Source organism: Macaca thibetana, chromosome 17, assembly GCF_024542745.1.
Source record: "Macaca thibetana thibetana isolate TM-01 chromosome 17, ASM2454274v1, whole genome shotgun sequence".
Classification (NCBI taxonomy): Eukaryota; Metazoa; Chordata; class Mammalia; order Primates; family Cercopithecidae; genus Macaca; species Macaca thibetana.
In genome coordinates, this window is record NC_065594.1 from 79,170,498 (window position 1) to 79,189,584 (window position 19,087).

A 19,087-nucleotide genomic window follows, 5' to 3' on the forward strand; every position below is an offset into this window, starting at 1 on the left:
TTAGCCAGGATGGTCTCGATCTCTTGACCTCGTGATCCGCCCATCTCGGCCTCCCAAAGTGCTGGGATTACAGGCTTGAGCCACCGTGCCCGGCCATGGTCTAGTATTTTTGTTTGTTCAAATATATTTGGTCAAAATATGTTCTGCCCCTCTCTACTGAAGCCGTCCCTATAGGGCTTCTGCGTGCCCTGTTGACATCAGGTTTTGTTCTTTGACTTACACTAGCCACTAAAATATGAGCAGAAGTGATAAATGCTTCATCTAGGCAGAAGCCTGAAGAGCCACTGCCTGGTTCCACCATTGCTCTGTCCCCTTTGACATGAGAAAAGCAGGGCCCAGAGAGGGGCTGCTCCTCAGACTCCAGAATGAAGAAGTCAAATGGAGCAGGGTTGTACCAACATGTAGCGTGAACAAGAAATAAATCTTTGTTATAAGCTACTGAAATTTGGGATAATTTGTTACCACAGTATAACTTAGAAAAAGCTGACTAATAGTACTCTTTTCTAAGCACTTTACAAATATTATTTTAATTAGTCCTTATAAAAACCCGAAGAATTCGGGACTATTCTCCCTATTTTATAGATGAAGAAACTGAGGCACAGGGAAATTAACTAAGTCATGCACTGCATAACAACGTTTTGGTCAACAACAGAGTGCGTATTCAGTGGTGGCCCTGTGGATTCTAATGGAGCATAGGTAGAAACTTGGTGTATGGCAGTCAGTGTTGGCACTGCAGATCGAGTAGGGGAAATGACTGATATTCAGTCATGGTGCTGGAACACCTGATTTTCTGTATGAAAAAAATATATATAAATAAAAATATATATCCCATCTAGGTTTGTGTAAGTACATTCTATAATGTTCACACGATGACCAAATCACATAACAACACATTTCTCAGAATGTGTCCTTTTCGTTAAGCACCACATGACTGTAATTTGCCAGGAACACCAGCTGAAAAGTAGTGGAGACAGGATTCAAATGTAGGTAGCATAACTTTAGTGTCTATGCTCTTTTTTTTGTTTTGTTTTGAGATGGAATCTCGCACTGTCTCCCAGACTGGAGTGCCGTGGCGCGATCTTGGCTCACTGCAAGCTCCACCTCCTGGGTTCACGCCATTCTCCTGCCTCAGCCTCCCAAGTAGCTGGGACTACAGGCGCCTGTCACCCCGCCCGGCTAATTTTTTTGTGTTTTTGGTAGAGACGGGATTTCACCATGTTAGCCAGGATGGTCTCGATCTTCTGACCTCGTGATCCACCCAGAGTGCTGGGATAACAGGCGTGAGCTACCGCACCCGGCCTGTGTCTGTGCTCTTAAAAGATAGCTTTGCATAACCACATGCAGTTTCTTCCAATTATATCCCCTCTTTCACTCACATATCCCTTCTTCTAGGAAATCTTACTCATTTAAGTCCTGGCCCAACCTTTTTCCTGAGTCAGTCCTGACTTTATTTATGAGAGCTCCCCTCTTAAATGTTTCAGTTACAGTATGTTATTGTTGACTGTAGGTAGGGGGTTGTGCAGCGAATCTCTGGCGCTTATTGATCTTGCTTAACTGAAACTTTATGCCTGCTGATTTTTAACTCTCCTTTTTCCTCTGCCCCCAGCCCCTAGCAACCACCATTTTACTCTCTGATTCTTTGAAATTAACCATCTTATATACCTCGTATAAGTGGAATCATGCAGTATTTGTCTTTTTGTGACTGGCTTGTTTCACTTAGCATATAGGTCCTCATGTTTCATCCACGTTGTCGCATATTACAAAATGTCTTTCTTTTTGAAGGGCTGAATAGTATTGCGTTGTATGCATGGACCACATATTCTTCATCCCTTTATCTATCGATGGGCACGTAGGTTGTTTCCGCGTGTTGGCTATTGCAAATAACGCTGCAGTGACGTGAGAGTGCCGAGACCTCTCTGAGATCCTGATTCATTTCTTTTGGATGTATACCCAATAGTGAGATTGCCAGATCATGTTAGTTCTATTTTTAATTTTTTGAGGAACCTCCATACTGTTTTCCATAGTTGTATCATTTGCATTTCTGCCAGCTGTGTACAGGGGTTCCAGTTTTCCCCACATCCTCACCAACACTTGTCTTTTGGTGTTTTTTGTTTTTTTATAATAGCCATCCCAGCAGGTGTGAGGTGATACCACACTGTGGTTTTGATTTGCATTTCCCTGATGGTTAGTGACATTGAGCATTTTTTCATGTACCTATTGGCCATTTGTATGTCTTCTTTGGAGAAATGTCTATTTAGGTCCTTAGCCCATTTTTAAAGTAGGTTATTAGTTTTTTGGTATTGAATTGTAGGAGAGTCCTTTTAGTTTATAGGAATTATATGTTATTCTTCATAATCTTCACTGCCTAGCACAATGTCTATTTGATACACATTCTAAAAATAATTTTTTAGTTTAAAAACTTAATAGTGTCAAAAAATAATTTCTGTGTTGTAAAACATTATACTACATGATTGTCAGGATGCTTGCAACGTGTACTGCCTTACTAGGTTCTCGATGTGTTCTCTATAGTGGTAGAGTACCTGGACTGTCTATTTTAAAGATAGGGAGGCTGAGGTTCAGGTTGCACGAATGATGGGTGGTAGAGCCAGGACAAAGGCCAGGTGTTCTGCTGCAGGCCCAGGGAGTCCAGCACCTTACACTGCACATCTCAAGGCTCTTGTCCATGTCTGTTCCAGCCACAAGATGCACAGACAGTTATTCTTAAAGTTTCCCTTAGCCACACCACTAGGATGAGGCCCCATTCATCAGCAATGGAGACATGATTCTGGAGGGCAATCTTGGGTATGGAGAGGTTTTCAAAGTCCCCAGAGGTCCTGAAAGACACAATCAACAACTTTTTGCAGCCTTCTGTATGCTGACCAATAGCCAAGGAAATTTTTTTCTCATTAGCAGTCTCTATTTTCTTCCTAATATGAAGAATGTGGCCTATAGCTGTGCTTTCTCTTCTAAAATCATCAAGATATTTAACTGGTCGTCTCTCCATGCTTAGTTGAAAGTGCAGCTTAAACCTCACCTTCAGCAAACTCATTGTCTTGCATTTCTTGCATTGTCATACTCAATCTGAAGTAAAGAAACATTTAGAGAAAACTTAAAGGATAATTTAAAGTATATTAGGCTGGTTTAGTAGAGTTACTGATTAAAGGAAAAAGAAGTGGAGATAAGGAAGAGGTTGCCAAGAAACACCCTTACTTATACATTGTAGAGATTACTGGTAGATTATCATGTCCGTTGCAGCACAGAACATTTTCCCATGGGGTCTTCGCATTGTCTTTTTATCAAGAAATTAAAATTTTTTCATCAGTTTTGATTATCTCTTTAAACTGTGTAGTTTTGGTTTTTGGTTTTTGGTTTTTGGTTTCTCTCTCTCTCTCTCTCTCTCTCTCTCTCTCTCTCTCTCTCTCTCTGTGTGTATGTTTAATGTAAGTGTCCAATGTTTGTCTTTGGGGACTGACTGTGTTGATATTTCCTTTCTGTCTCTGGGAAGGGACTATGGTAAAATTGACATGTGTTGTTTTGAATTTATTTATTATTTATAAACAGCATAGGATGTTATCAAAGGTCTTCTCATGTTTATGTTGATAGCTGAGAACATTTTCAAAGCAGCAGAAGTTTTTTGTTGTTAAAAGCTTGTTTTTGTTCTGCTAAAATCCTACCTCTTATAAAATTTAAAAGATTTATGTATCTATCTTAGATCTTTCTAGATCTTCACATTCTTTTTTATTAAAAAATTCTTTTTCCCTTTTTTTGTTTATTAAGATGTTATTTACATACAATAGAACTCACCAATTTTAAGTGTATAGTACGTTGAACTTTGGTAGTTGTATACAGTCGTGTACTCACCACCATAATCAGTATGGAAAGCAGTCTCCTCACCATGAATGGTGTCTTCATGCCCCATGCTGTCTTTCCCCACATCTAACTGCCAGCCCCAGGTAACCACCGATCTTCATGTCATTATAGTTTTGCCTTTGCTGGAATTTCATATACTTAGTATTGTATAATATGAAGTATTTTGTGTTTTACTTCTTTCATTTGAACATGATGTTTCTGAGATTCACCAATTTTTTAAATTAATTTTTCATTTATTGTATTAAGTAACAATTAATAGATTAAGTATTAATCTATAGTATGGATGCAGCATATACCATACTTTGTTTATCCATTCACCAATTGATGGACGTTTGATTTGCTTCCAGGTTTGGATTATTATGAATAATGCTGCTATGAACATCTGTGTACACATTTGTGTGTGGGCATATGTTTTCCTTCTTTAGGAACGGAATTGCTGGGTCATATGAAAAGTGTATATTTGACATTAGGAAATATGACCATGTTATTTTACAAAATGGCTCTACCATTTTGCATTTCCACCATCAATGTATGAAACTTCCAAATGTTCTACACCCTTGTCAACACTTGATATTGTCAGTCATTTTAGCTTTAGCCACTCTTTTGGGTATGCAGTGGTATCTTGTGGTTTTAATTTGCATTTCTCTAATGATTCATGAAGTTGAGCATTTTTTTAATGTGCTTAGTGGTCATTTGCATATCTTCTTTTGTGACTTATCTGTTCAAATCTTTTATCCATTTTGTTCATTGGGCTATTTATCTTTTAATTGAGTTAAAATAATTCTTTGTATATTCTGAATATAAGCTCTTTGTTGGACATGTTTTATGAAAATTGTATTCCAATCTGTGGCTTGTCTGTTACCAAAAAGCAAAATTTTAAAATCTTGATTCATTCATTGTTAACTGATTTTTAAAATAGTTTGTGCTTTTGATGTTCTTTTTAAGAAATCTTGGCTAATCCAATGTCACAAAGATTTTCTCCTATATTTTCTTCTAGAATTTAATAGTTTTTGCCATTTCATTTAGGTCTGTGATCCAGTTTGAGTATAATTCTTTTGAGGTAAAGGGTAAGATTTATTCTTTTCCACACAGACACTCAGTTGTTCCATTACCAGTTATTGAAAAGACCCTTTTCTCCATTGCATGGCCTTGGCACCAAAACTCAGTTGACCAGTATAGGTTTATTTCTTGACTCTTTTCTTTCCTAATTATCTATATATCTGTCCTTATGCCAATACCACACTGCACTGATTACTCCAGCTTTATGGTAAGTCTTGCAATCAGGCAATATAAGTCCTCCCACCTTGTTTTTCTTTTTTAAAACTGGTTTGCTTATTTTAGGACATTTACTTTTAATATACATTCTACAGTCAGCCTGTAATTTCTTCAAAAAAGGGGAAAAAGAGTCAAGATTTTGCTTGGGATTGCATTGAAACATTAGATCAACTTGGGAAGGATTGCCGTGGTAATGGTTGTTAAGTGTTTCCACAGATTCTTTTATGCATCAAGAGATGGAGCTTATTTTTCCTCTGCTAGAGTTTGAGCTGTACTTGGTGATACTTATAATGAATAGAATGTGGCAAAAATGATGGAATGTGACTCCCAAGAGCAGATCATAAAAGACACAGCTACTTTGATCTTGCTCCCTCCTGGATTACTTGCCCTTGGGGAGCCCGTCTGCCATGCCATGAGGACACTTAAGCAGACCTGTGGAGAAGTCCACATGGCCAACAGTGTGGCCTCCTGCCAGCAGTCAGCACTAACTTGCTAGGTGTGTTTTTGAGCCACCTTGGAAAGTTATCCTCCAGTGCCAGTCAGGTCTTCAGATGAATGCAGATAGGCTGACATCTTGACTGACTACAGCCTCATGAGAGACCTTGAGCCATAACCACTCAGCTGAGTTACTCCCACATTCCTGCCCCCACAGAAACTGTATGGATAATAGATGCTTATTGTTTTAAGCCACTGAGTCTTGGGTAATTTGTTGCTAAGTAATCAACAGCTAATACAACAATCTTAACAGCACTGAGTTCTCCAACTCATGAACATGATAAGTCTCTACATTTATTTAGCTCTTCTTTAATTCCCTTTTGCAGTTTTTAAATTTTCAATGTATAGGCCTTGCACATCTTTCATTAGATGTATTCCTAAGTAATTGTGGTATTTTGATGCTATTATAATTGGAATTGGTTTTATAAATGTTTTCCCAATTGTTTGTCACTAGCGTATAGAAATACAGTTGATTGGCCGGGCGCGGTGGCTCATGCCTGTAATCCCAGCACTTTGGGAGGCCGAGGCGGGCTGATCACAAGGTCAGGAGTTCAAGACTAGCCTGACCAACATGGTGAAACCTCATCTCTATTAAAAAATACAAAAATTAGCCAGACTTGGTAGTGGGCACCTGTAATCCCAGCTATTCAGGAGGCTGAGGCAGGAGAATCCCTTGAACCTGGGAGGCCAAGGTTGCAGTGAGCTGAGATCATGCCACTGCACTCCAGCCTGGGCTACAGAGTAAGACTCTGTCTCAAAAAAAAAAAAAAAAAAGAAAAGAAAAAAAGAAATACGGTTGATTTCTGTATTTCATTTTTGTGTCCTGCAACTTTTCTAAATGTGTTTATTATTTCTGGTAGCTTTTCTGTAGATTCCTTAGAGTTTTCAACATAGATGGTCTGTGTCATCTGGAAATAAATTTTATGCGTTTATATGCTTTATTCTTTCCCAATTTGTGCCTTTTATTTTTCTTTATTATGCTAGCTAAGACCTCTAATAGAATATTAAATAAAAGTGGTGAATGGATATCCTTGCTTCTTCCTGGTCTTAGATGGAAAACATTGAGTTTTTCACCATTGAGGCTGTATCTATAAATCCACAAATCTTTTAGATCTTCACATTCACTTTTAGTTTATTGTTTTTCATCAAAAGTAAGAAATGAGTTTCAACTGAAATAAGCCCATATTTTTATTTTTCATTTGTTGAATCCATTTAAGAAAGTGCCTAACTTTTCAAGGAGGATGGTCTCCATGTTAAAATAGATATTAGAAGGTGTTTGTTTACATATAAGCACCTGATTATGGTTTTCTCCATGTGCTAGAGACTCTGGTTGCCTCCCAGTGTATTTCTGAGCCAGCAGTGCCTCCAGCTGAGATCACATATCTCAGTATCCTTCATATCTCAGTCTGACCACTGGATTAAGTCCTGGCATCCTGGCCATTGAAGTATAAACACACATATTCGTGAGACTTCTGAGAAGGCTCCTTAAAGTCGCCTTTTGTCCTTTTTGTCCTTTCTTATTTTTTTCTTCTCACTGCTTTGACTATAGTTAAGATGGTTGGAGGTTTTTAAATACAAAGGTAAAATAAACTTATCTTGTATTTAAGCCACTGTTGTTTGAAGTTTTCTACTTAGCATAGTTGACCTAATCCTCCTCATGCATGGTTTCCCAAAAGGAAAAGCCTAGAGCAGGTTTCTAAGACAGTATGTGAGAAATGAATGATCTGCGATTAGCCTAATTATTTCTGTCTCTATTCCAATTTGGTTTTCCAAGAATCAGAAGGATAGCCAGCATTTTAATTGGGTACCTCAAAATTTTTTAGTTTAATATTTCTATTCCCTCATGAGATAGAAAAGCTATAGAAAATTCAATCTGAATCAATTTTGCACTTAAAGAATAACAAGTCTCAGAGTAACTGCGAAAGGCACCTGGTTCTGTCTCTCATGAAAAGAATAATCTTTTCAAAACGTTTCACAAATGACAGAAATAACTTTGGGCATCTCTAATTTGCATTCGCATTCTTGGGATAATAAATTAGGGAAGGTACAAAGTTCCCTTATTCTCTCTCTAACATTTTCAGTGCAGAAGAAGGAATAGGAAAATGTAAGATGCATCAGGGCAGGGATCTTTCTGTTTTGCTCTCTACTGTGTTCCAGTGTTTAGAACATAGGCTGGCACATGTTAGCATTGAGTAAATATTTGTTGAGTGAATAAATGAGGTCTCAGTGGGTCTGGTTACCACAGGCCTTGAGGGCACACAAAGTCTGTGTGCTGGGGCTCATTTGCAAGGGGACATTTATTCCTTTGGCTGCTCCTTGTCATGCAGAGGCAATATCATGCTCCTGGGAAAGCAGCCCCCTAGGTTTGTCCTGTTGTCCCAGTAGATGGTCGGTTTCTTGAATGTGGGACTGGTGGTTGGCCCAGCTTGCCTTGTGGGTTTTTGTTCAGCCACAGTTGGCCCAAGAAAGCAGTCGACACCTGTGTGTCATTGCAAAGTCATGGTTTCTAACCTTTGCCTGTTGTGGTTTCAGGCTAGTACTAAACAGGACCAGAGGACAGTTGAAGTTTACTGTCTATGATTAAGAGTGTTTTGCATGTTTTCTATCCAGCAAATTAAATTATTTGCCTGATGAGCATTATTTCATGATTCCCTTCCTAAAAGGGCTAAACATCTGGAAAATCTGAAGAACAGTGTAATCGATGTCCATGTTTGTTAGTGGACTAAGAGAAAAGCATTTCCTCTTGCCTTACATTCTCAGACTTACAAGGTCCCAGCTTCCGCTGTTGGCATATGGGGTTCTGCTCCCTGTGACGCAGAGCCAGCCTGGGTTTTTGGCCTAGACTCTCAGGTGGATGTGGGCCAGGGGTTCTCTGGTTGCGTGACCATGTGTCCCCTTTCCTAGACAGGGTTCCTGCTTCCTGTTGCCCAAGTGCTCAAACTCCAGCTCGAGCTTATCTTCCCAGGCATATGCTCCTTGTTCCTTTTTGCTTTATCTGGTCATCCTGCACTGACCCCTTGCCTGCCAGAGACTGCACCACTGCTGCCTTCTTTTTCAGTGGCCCCTCCGTTTCCTCTTTGGCTTCCCCAGCTCTGAGGGCCTGCAAGACCTCCTTGGTAGAGTTCCCCTAGCCCCTTGACACACAAATCCAAGCATATGGTCTTTTTCTAAAGCCTGCTTTTCACAGGGTCTATGGATTTCAAGAAAACTCTTTCAGAAGTCCCAATGTAAAAAAGGTTTATGAGATAATGAAAATTAGGTCAGCCATGGTGGCTCACACCTGTAACCCCAGCACTTTGGGAAGCCAAGATGGGAGGATCACTTGAAGCCAGGAGTTTGAGACCAGCCTGAGCAACATGGCGAAACCCCATCTCTAGGGAGAAAAAAAAAAAAAAAAAGAGAGATAATAAAAATTAAAATTAAAAATAATGTGTAAATTTAAGGTAGTATTATAATAACTGATGCTCTCTCAAAGCTTTTGGCAGTAATTAAGTGATTACTTAATGACTTAATTAATGCCAAAATCTAATGTAATTATTTTTGTCCCATATTTCCATAGAATAGGGTTTTAAGCACTTTATGTTTTACTTCTCTGTGAAAATCTCAAAACATTGTGCAGTAGCACTTTATTTGACAACTTGAGGTCATGCTGGTGTGCCAGTGGCATGGACAAGTGAACTCTTTATCTTTTATCATATGGGAAAGTATAAACTTGGAACCAAAAAGAGTACATAACTTTCCAATTTCCTTTAAAAGGATCTAAGATAATGTATGTATTTTTGTGGAGCATTTGTTAATTCACCATTCACCCAGGAAGTACTTAGAGTACCATGTGCCAGACCCTCTTCTAAGTGCAGAGGCCAAGTAGTGATCAAAAGCAACCCAAATCCTCCCCATTCAGAGTTTATATTTAGATAGATAGGATAGAACTGTAAGCAGATGAACACAAAAGCCCTACTTCCCTGCCGGAATTTGCAGTCTTACTTTTGTTTATTACTGGGTGGAGGATCCATATTCTTCACAGACTGGTCCTGCTGAAATGGAATACATAGTTTTGTGAGTATATACTCATGTCTCATTGTCATTGTGGGGGCAGGGAAGGCATGGACGGGAGTGTGAAGATCTTTAACCTTCCTCAGTTTCTTAAGGTTGTCTGTGGCCTCCCCCCATAAATTAAGAGCTTCTACCAAATTGTGAGCTCCTTAAATACTGACGAAAACTGCATTTTCATTATATTTTTCTTAATTTATTTAAAAATGTGATTTTAAAAAAATTAGCAACAGGGTCTTGCTCCGCCACCCAGGCTGGATGCAGTGGTGCAATCACAGCTCACTGCAGCCTCAAATTCTTGGGCTCAAGGGATCCTCCCATATCAGCCTTCCAAGTATCTGGGACTGCAGGCATGCACCACCATGCCCAGCTGATTCTTTTTATTTATTCTTATTTTTTTGTAGAGATGGGGTCTTGCTCTGTTGCCCAGGCTGGTCTTGAACTCCTGGCCTCTAGTGATCCTCCTCCTTCAGCCTCCTAATGTGCTGGAATTACAGGCGTGAGCACAGAAGAACCAACATTGTATTGTTGAGCTTTTAAGGTATATAGGTGTAACATATGACAGAAGTAGCGCAGTGGATGGGAAGACATTACATGGAACTACAGTAAGTCTTAACTGTCAGTAGGTTCTTGGAAATTCCAACTTTAAGTAAAACATCATTCAAATAATGTCATTTGATTCAGCATCTTTTCATTATAGCATTGAGAAGACAAAATTATACTTTGTTTCAGTTAAAGTTGGAGTTTCCAAGAACCTATCAGTGAGTTAAGTGAGGACTTACTGTAGGGTCTTGCAAGCTTCTCTTGTTTTGTATGAAGTAATTCAGTATTAACTCTAAATACATTATGCTCAATTTTGAATGCATATTATAATTTCTAGGGCAAATATGTGGGGAAAAATACAGTGATATATAGCTGAAAAAAAACCGAAATACTAAATAATATTTCATAGTACAAAAGAACGTAGGAAAGGGGGAGTAAAGAGTAAAAAACAGTTGAGACAGACAGAAACCAAATAGCAAAATCCAGCTATTCAATCAAATACAATAAGTATGAATAATAGCTAAACACTCCAATCAAGAGGTAGAGATTGTCAGACTAATTTAAAAGAAAAAAATTGCCATTTGCTATCTACAAGACACACTTTAAATACAAAGTCACGAAAAAAGCCTGAAATTAAAGGGATGAAGATATATTATGGAGACAGTAAGCATAAAAAAAGCTGAAATGGCTGTATTAAGATCAGACAAAGTAGATTTCTCTATGAGTGTTACTAAAGATGCAGCAGAATACTTTGTTGTGACGAGAGGGTCAGTTGTGTTTGTGTGCCTAATAACAGCGTCCACAAACAGGAACAGCTTCCAGATACATGAAGTTAAAATAGCTAATGGGAGCAATGAACAAATCAACAATCACAGTTGGATGCTTTGAGACCGAAAAATAAAAATGTTTAATTTTGTACTTAATTCAAATCTCACAGCTCTAATTTGTCTTATATTTTTAATATTTTGTTATGTTTATAACATTTTGCTATCTTCTGCTAAAATCAGTGTAATGCTGATATATACCCCATTTTCTGTTTTATACCAGATCTTCAGAAAAGGGATTTCTACTTTCTTACCTCCAATTCATTACTGTTTTTTTTTTTTCATATTGACTTGATGTATCTCTCTTCATTAAAAATATGTATTTGTTACAAAGAATGCCACTCCCTACCCCCTACCGTGTCCCCCATCACCCCTCTACAGCAAAGGCTACTGTCTGTGATTCTGTAGTTACTGCAGACAGATGTGTGCACAAACAGCATAGACTATTATTTTGTTTTTTGAAATTTTGCAAGAAGATAAGCGCAACATGTGATACCTCTTATGTGTATTTTTCATTCCACTTTAAACACGTCAGTACACACACATGGAGTTCATCTGGATGGCTGTATAGTACTGTGTTGTATGGATAACCCACTCTTCAGCTGTTCCCCTCCTGGGGATGATTTGTTTCTGCTTCCTGTCTCTCTCATGCAGGGCTGCAGTGGAATGTGCCTCAAAGCACATGGCCGCTCTACTTGGTGTTGCCACATTGCTCCCCAGAGGCACTATAGCTTCACCTTCCCTTGGGACTGTGTAAGAGTTCTCAGTTCCCTCCATCCTTACCAAAATCTCACACCTGGAATCCCAGCACTTAGGGAGGCAGAGGCAGGAGGATGCTTGAGCCCAGGAGTTCAAGACCTGCCCGGGCAACATGGCAAGACCCCATTCGCCACAAAATGGGAAAAAAAAAAAAAAAAGAGATAAAACTGGATGATAGAGGAGCTTTACGTTTTTGCCAGTTGTTGCTGTATTTAAGATTGCTCATTTTAGATTTCAGTCCCTTAAAAACAAGTGAGGATAAACATCTTTTCATGAGTTTGTTAGCCATTTGAGTTTTCTCTTCTGAAATTACCTATTCATATGCTTTTAAAACTGGGCTTTTTCTTACACATTTTTAGGGTTTCTTGATATATTCTGAATGCTGCCTTGGTTGGCTATATGAATTCTGAGTACCTTCTTCAGGCCTCTTACTTGTGTTTTCACTTCATTTATGGTAGCTTTTGGCATACTACAGCTTTTAAATTGTAAAGTAGACCAACGTGTGTTTTCTAGTTTGTACTTTATGTTTCTTATTTTAAAATATTTTGCCACCCCAGTGCCAAAAAGGTATTCCTTCTGTATTTTGTGCAGAAAGACTTACAATTTTATGAACTCTATTTGAGTTCTTATTCCATTGCAAGTTTATGTTTGGTGTCAGGAAGGGGCCCTGTTCTGTCTCTTCCTCGTGTATAGCCCATGTGCCCCTTCCCTCCCAGTCTACCCACGTCTGCTGAATACCAGCTGCCCTTACACTGGGGATCCTATTTCTAAGCTCTTGTTCTCTTGGTCTATTTAAGTAACCCTAGATAAAGACCACACTGTTTTAGGTAGCCCAACTTTATAGTATGTCTTGAAATCTGATAGGACTTATGCTTCTTTAAAATTGCCTTGCCTTTTCTGGATTTTTTATTTCTTTGTCTTTTAACTCTTAATTGTGATGTATAACACAAACTGTAACTGTCACGAAGCTGTGTAAATCACTATAAAGCAAATATATCCATAATCCACTATGCAGGTAGAGACCATGCCTGGCCAGCCCCGCAGCCCATGGTGCCCCCCTTCCTTCCCACCTCTCTCCTGTGACCCCTTTCCCCTTCTTTCGCCCTCCCTTCTGTGACCCCTCCTAGCACACACCATCATCATCTTTGCACTTTGCTGTCTCGTTTTACTGCTTAGTGTGTGGTTTAGGTTAATTCATTCACAGAAGTGGAATCATGTTTTTAGGCTTTGGGTCTGGCTTCTTTCTCCCAACATGGTGTTTTTAAAAAGCAAACCTTAAATATTCGGCATGAATTTGAGGACTGGCATTTACGTTCCAACAAAACACCCTGTTAAGATTTTATTTTGAATGATATTTAATTTACATATTAATTTGATGAAAATTGGTATCTTAACAGTTTTGCATCTTCCTATTCATGGAACTGGTATCTTTATTATCACTAGGGTTGGTTTTGAAAAAATATCCCTTACTATCTTTTTCATTTTTTTCTGTCAAGGCCATATATATATATATATAAAATTCCCAAGTATCTTATAGTTTTTGTTGCTGTTATTTGCTAACAGTTTATTTTTTCTTTCCAAACAGTCTGTATTTTATCCCTGGTTGCTTTTCTTTTAAGGATTTCTTTCTTTTGTTTCACCACAGTGAATCTAGATGTAAATTTCATTTTAACATTCTTTTAGGGACTCTTGCACTTTTATCCTGAGGATTTATATTCTTTATTTATTCTAGAAAACTCTCAGCTGTTTATCTCTTTAAATATAATATCCATATTCCCTCTGTTGGCTTCTTCTGGAACCCCTATGCTGACAGCCCCATGAGATGCACATAGTCTGTCTGTGCAGAGGCCTTGGCCTTCCCTACCCACATGGACCCTCCTTGATTCATGCCCTGCAGAGCTTTCCCTTCTCTCTGTGGAGGAGAGAAAGGGTACATGGAGCATGAGGAGGAACTGGGGTGCCTCTTACCCAGACTTAAGTAACCCTCCTTCCACAGGGCCTAGACCCTCTAGTCCAGGGGTATCTAGTCTTTTGACTCCTCTGTGACACATTGGAAGAAGAATTGTCTTGGGCCACACATAATATACACTAACACTGATGATAGCTGATGAGCTTTAAAAAAAATTGCAAGAAAATCTCATAACTCTTTTTGGTTTTTTTGTTTGTTTGTTTTTGTTTTTTGAGACAGAGTCTCGCCGTGTCGCCCAGGCTGGAGTGCAGTGGCACAATCTGGACTCACTGTAACCTCCACCACCCAGGTTCAAGCGATTCTTGTGCTTCAACCTCCTGAGTAGCTGGGACCACAGGTGTGCACCACCACGCCTGGCTAATTTTTGTATTTTTAGTAGAGACGGGGTTTCACCATGTTGGTCAGGCTGGTCTCAAACTCCTGGCCTCTTGTGATCCACCCACCTTGGCCTCCCAAAGTGCAGGGATGACAGGTGTGAGCCACTGCTCCTGACCTTGTAATGTTTTAAGAAAGTTTACAAATTTGTGTTGGACCACATTGAAAGCTCTCCTAGGCCACATGTGGCCCATGGGCCTCAGGTTGAACAAGCTTGCTCCAGTCCCTGTGCTTGTCTGAGTCCCACAGGACTCTCTGCAGGCATTTGGACTTAGCTGCTTATATGCAGAGTGGTTTATAATCACTTGATAAGCTTTCTATTTTGTTAGCATGGTTCAGGATTAGTTTCTAGTTTCACGGACCTCGGAGTTTGTTTCTGTCTTCATTTTCTTTGTTGTCTTATACTATTTTTGAGAGAAGGGGCACAGAAATTATTTGAAACCAGAAGTTGTCCACCATTTACTCTTCAGCCCTCTACAGTTTGTCTTTGGTACCAAAACTGTTCTTGTAAACACCTTGTTTATCAAACACCTCCATTTGCGACATCCAGTGGCTAGTTCTGTCTTACTTAGCAGCTGCATTCGATGTAGCTGACCATCCCTATCTTAAAACACTTCTTAGCTTGAACTCTTCTATTTCCTTTCTCTTCACTGGCAGCCCCGTCTCAGATTTCCTTACTGGCGTTTCCTACTCTGTCCGTCCGTAGAATGTTAGTACACTCCTGGGTTCAGTCCTTAGTCCTGTTCTCTCTTCTACTGTATCTCCCCCACCCCCATTTTATCTCTTCTAGTCCCATTACCCTAAATGTCACATCATATCCAGTGACTCCAAAATCCTTATCTCCACCTTTTCCTTTAGTTCTAGAATTACATAGCCACTTGCCCACTCAGTGGCCCCCCAAGATACCTGATAGACACTCCCAAGCTTGGGCTGCACAGCATCTGCTGCTTTCTCTGCCTGACGTGTTCTTTCCCCAGTTTGTCAAGTCATGGGCACCCCATCATCCTTAAGATCTTCACTCAAGTATCGCTTTCTCTGAGGGCACCCCTGATGTCCCCTGCCGCCCCCAGAGTAGGTTCATGCCCCAAGTCACTTTATTTCTTTCCCAGTACTTGGCGGAAATAGTTTACGTGTTGACTGGATTACTGCCTGTTCTCCACATTGACTGCTATAAGCCCTGTGAGAGTGGGGCCTTGCTTATCTTGTTCTCTGCTGTATTCTAAGTTCCCAGAACAGTGCCTGGTGTATAACACAGTCTCAAAGAATTCTTTCCAATTCATCAATTTAAATTTTACTATTAAAACATTGAAGTATACTTACATTAGAAAGTTGTCAAATATGTTCTAATTTGATCTTCTAATCCTAAGAATGAAATTCACATCAAGATTTTTTTTTTTTAAACAAAGGAATAGCCATAGTCATTTTTAGCTAGAAAATCATAGGAAGCCTTGAGACTTCTGTAACCTTACATTATAAATGACCTTCAAGATGAAGACAGGGTTGGTTTATAAATGGAATTGTTCATTGCTAACTAATGTTGGTGAGGATTTTAAATATCTAGAAAAATCAGTACTTGAAAAACTGATTAAAACACTATGTAAATAAAAACCAAGATTTTAGATTGTGTTTACTCTCTGATAAATTGATCGTGTGACTGGGTCAGCTGAGACATGGCAGTTGTTTTCTGCTGGTGTCTCTGCAATGGCCATCTGCCAACAAAGGTAACCACAGAGTCAGTACAGTGTGAAAGTGTTTCAATAATCAGATCTCTTACTCCTTTTTAAAAAATGAAGACAGTGTCTTGACAATCTTTTACCTGAACTTTGTATACTAAATGATTAGAATTTTGCTAGCTCTTCTAATTCAATAAAAAACAATTTTGTTTTACTGAGTAAATTCAGTTTTGTGTTGATTTGTACTGCTTAGTGTTCTGTGGTAGAGGATTTTGCTTATTGCCTAACACGCTGTGACTAAGAAGAACACTATGTGCAGTGTTTGGAGGCTGCTGATTTTTGTGTCATGTACATTTTTTAAAATGATACTACATTTAATCAATCACATTGGACGTTTTTCTTTTAGATGTCCGGTCTGTGCTACAACAGCAAAATGTTCCAGGTGCATCAGGTGCTCTGCATCCCCAGCTGGATGGCAAAATTCTTTTCTTGGACACTTGAACCCATCTTCTCTTCTTCAGAACCCACCAGCGAAGCCAGAATTGGGATGGGAGCCACACTAGACATCCAGAGACAGCAGAGGATGGAGCTGCTGGACCGGCAGCTGATGTTCTCTCAGTTTGCACAAGGGAGGCGACAGAGACAGCAGCAGGTAAAAGTGATAATAATCACTAAAAATTTAGAAATTCTCAGTGGCCCCAGCAAATCTTTCCTCTGTGATTGCATGTGAGATAGAGACTACATTTTATTCCAGTGCCTTGCAAGCGGATTTTGACATTTCCAAAGAGAATGTAGGTCTCTGTTAGTGGCGATTCTTAGTTTTTTAAGAAGGTAAAAAATAAATTGTAGCTGAAAGATTGGTCAAACTGGACATTCTTTTTCCACCTATATTAGATAAGCATGACTTCTTAGAGAAACACCAACCTAGTTAACAAGATGTGCTATTTATCTGTTTTTATAATCTTGTAAAAGCCACAGTGTCTTCCTGTTAAAATGCTAATCATATGCCATGGAGTGAAGAACAAATGTAAAACTTCTTGATTTTCCTTAATTGAAATGAAGAGAATATGAAGGTAAGAAGATTTTCAATGGAACAACCAAGGAGTAGATTTAAAAAATGCTGTGTTTTCTCAACCTTGCTATCAATAATCAGAAACTATTGCACATTTGTCTACAAATACTGCATCCAAACAATCTGATACCACACTTGTCTTCCATGGGCAGCGAAGGAAGGAGGGTTAGTGCACATCAGGCTAAAACCTCAGGCCTGATCTTTCTAGGACACTTCTGTGAGCCAGCCTACAGGGCTCCCCATTTTTCGCCTCTACCTTCTTTACCCCTGGGGTAGTTGTAAACCATACAATTACCTCTGCCATCTCTCTGTCTCCCACTAGCATTAGATGCAAGAAGTAGGTCTGCAGATCTCACGATGGTTTGGAGAAGTGAAATCAGGTTTGAGGTCCTTAGAGTCTCATTGGAGATGCAGGTCCCAGAGTTTATATTGGGATGGGAGGAAGGGGGCACCTTATCAGGTGCAGAGTCTACAAGAGAAAGAGAGAAGCAGAAGTTGTTTCTTAAAGATGTGCTTGAATTTGAGTGACTCTGGAACATGCCATAAAGATGCTCATGATGTATTTAAAGCTGGAGGATGGACATCTCTGTCTTGGAGATGTGGAAGCTACATATATATGTAGGTGATGGAGTCACCTCTGTAGGGGTGAGAGCTGAGAGCCGAAAGCAAAGAACTAGTAAGTTCTGTAAGAGAAGAACTACATCCAAGGTGAACACAGGCTACAGATGAAGCCTTGTATTTAGCAGGAGGTAAATCCTACAAGGAAACGGAGAAGAGCGAAAGGTATGAGAACTCAGACTGAGTAGTGATTGAGTATAAAGGTAGAGGCAAAGAGCTTATGAGGGGGTGTTCTGATGTTTCTGGCCTAGATAATCTTGAAGATAGAGGACTGATAGTTCCATTTCACCAATATCAAAAGAGCAGATTTGGGGGAAATATGTTGTCTGAGATACCTTGGGAGTCCTGGGAGGAGATTCTCCATTGGAGAGCTTTGAATTTGTACTCATAAGCAAACCAGAGAAGCTGCATTTCTCAGATCGGCCTCCTCAGGAAGATTTTTATACAAGGAGTTTAAGAGCGAACACTGTCAGCATACAGTCACATCGCAGGGTTAAGGCTTCAGTGTGTGAATTTGGGGCAGGGGCAAGGGGTGGGGGACAGTGTGTTCCATAACACTGCAGGGTGGAAAGGGCCCAGCATCGTCTCGGTGCTGCGTGACTGTTCTGCTTGCGGACGGTGGTTATCCGGTGCATGCAGTCTCTGTGGGTGCCAGGTTGGATGCTCCATAGTGGCAGGAGATAGGTCGGTCTGGGTGAGGGGACCGCACATTCCTCTGTACCGCCACTGTGGCCGTCCATTCGTGTGCCAGCACTGGGTTATCTGGCGATGGAGCCACGGCCATTCTGCCCACCTTCCACTTGGTGCCTTTTCGGTGGTGGATGCCCGTGGTGGGCACTACCTGCAAAACACTTGATGCTGCTGTTCCTCTAGCTGGGTCCTCCTTGTGCCCTTCCTTCCAGTCCCCTGACCGGCCAACCAGGTGATCTGCCATGCCCAGCAGATCCACACGTGTGATTGCCTCAGGCCACTTCTCTTTCCACTCAGAGTTGGTGACCAAATGTGCTGCCCGGGCTCTGCCCATAGGGGTTCCCCTGATCATTGTCTTTCAAGATCGAGCCATCATGCAGCCGTTTCCTCCAGCTGCCACTCATGTCCTGAGCCAGCCTATCCATTTGGCTGTTTTCCCCTCTGTCACTTGGTCATGAGGGGCCCAACCGCTGTGGCAGTCGGTGTTAGCTGGGAAGAGGCTGTGGTGCAGCAGAGGTGGCTGCCAGGGTGGTCTGGCATGTCTGCTTCTGCAGCTCACCCATGCCCTGCAGCCCCACTCATGCTGAGCCCAGATGCCCATGTCCATCTGGTGACGGGTTTCTGTCGGCCCGCCTGGCTTGGTAACGTGGTGGGTCTCCACTGCTGACCACATGCTCACGTTACGGCCTATGGACAGGCACTTCGTGGTGCAGCAGTAGTTTATACAAGTGGGATTCTTGGCTGCGTGCGCACACCCTCGCTCCAGGACCCTATGGACCTACATTATGGTTCTCCTTTCCTGCCTTGCCGTAAACTCCGCACGGTGTCTTTCCCCACCCCAGATACTTGGAACATCATGGGATCTACCAGCTTG

At 40.5% G+C, this 19,087-nt stretch overlaps 1 protein-coding gene across 2 annotated transcripts in view; it reads left to right on the forward strand.

Annotated features, from left to right (window-relative positions):
• The window catches only part of UBAC2 (UBA domain containing 2), an 885,094-nt gene that overhangs the window by 822,731 nt on the left and 43,276 nt on the right, over positions 1-19,087 (forward strand). For both annotated transcript variants that reach the window (XM_050765994.1, XM_050765993.1), the window contains one exon: positions 16,240-16,485. In XM_050765994.1, the coding sequence (XP_050621951.1) occupies positions 16,240-16,485 (246 nt within the window). The remainder of the gene's footprint in view (positions 1-16,239; positions 16,486-19,087) is intronic.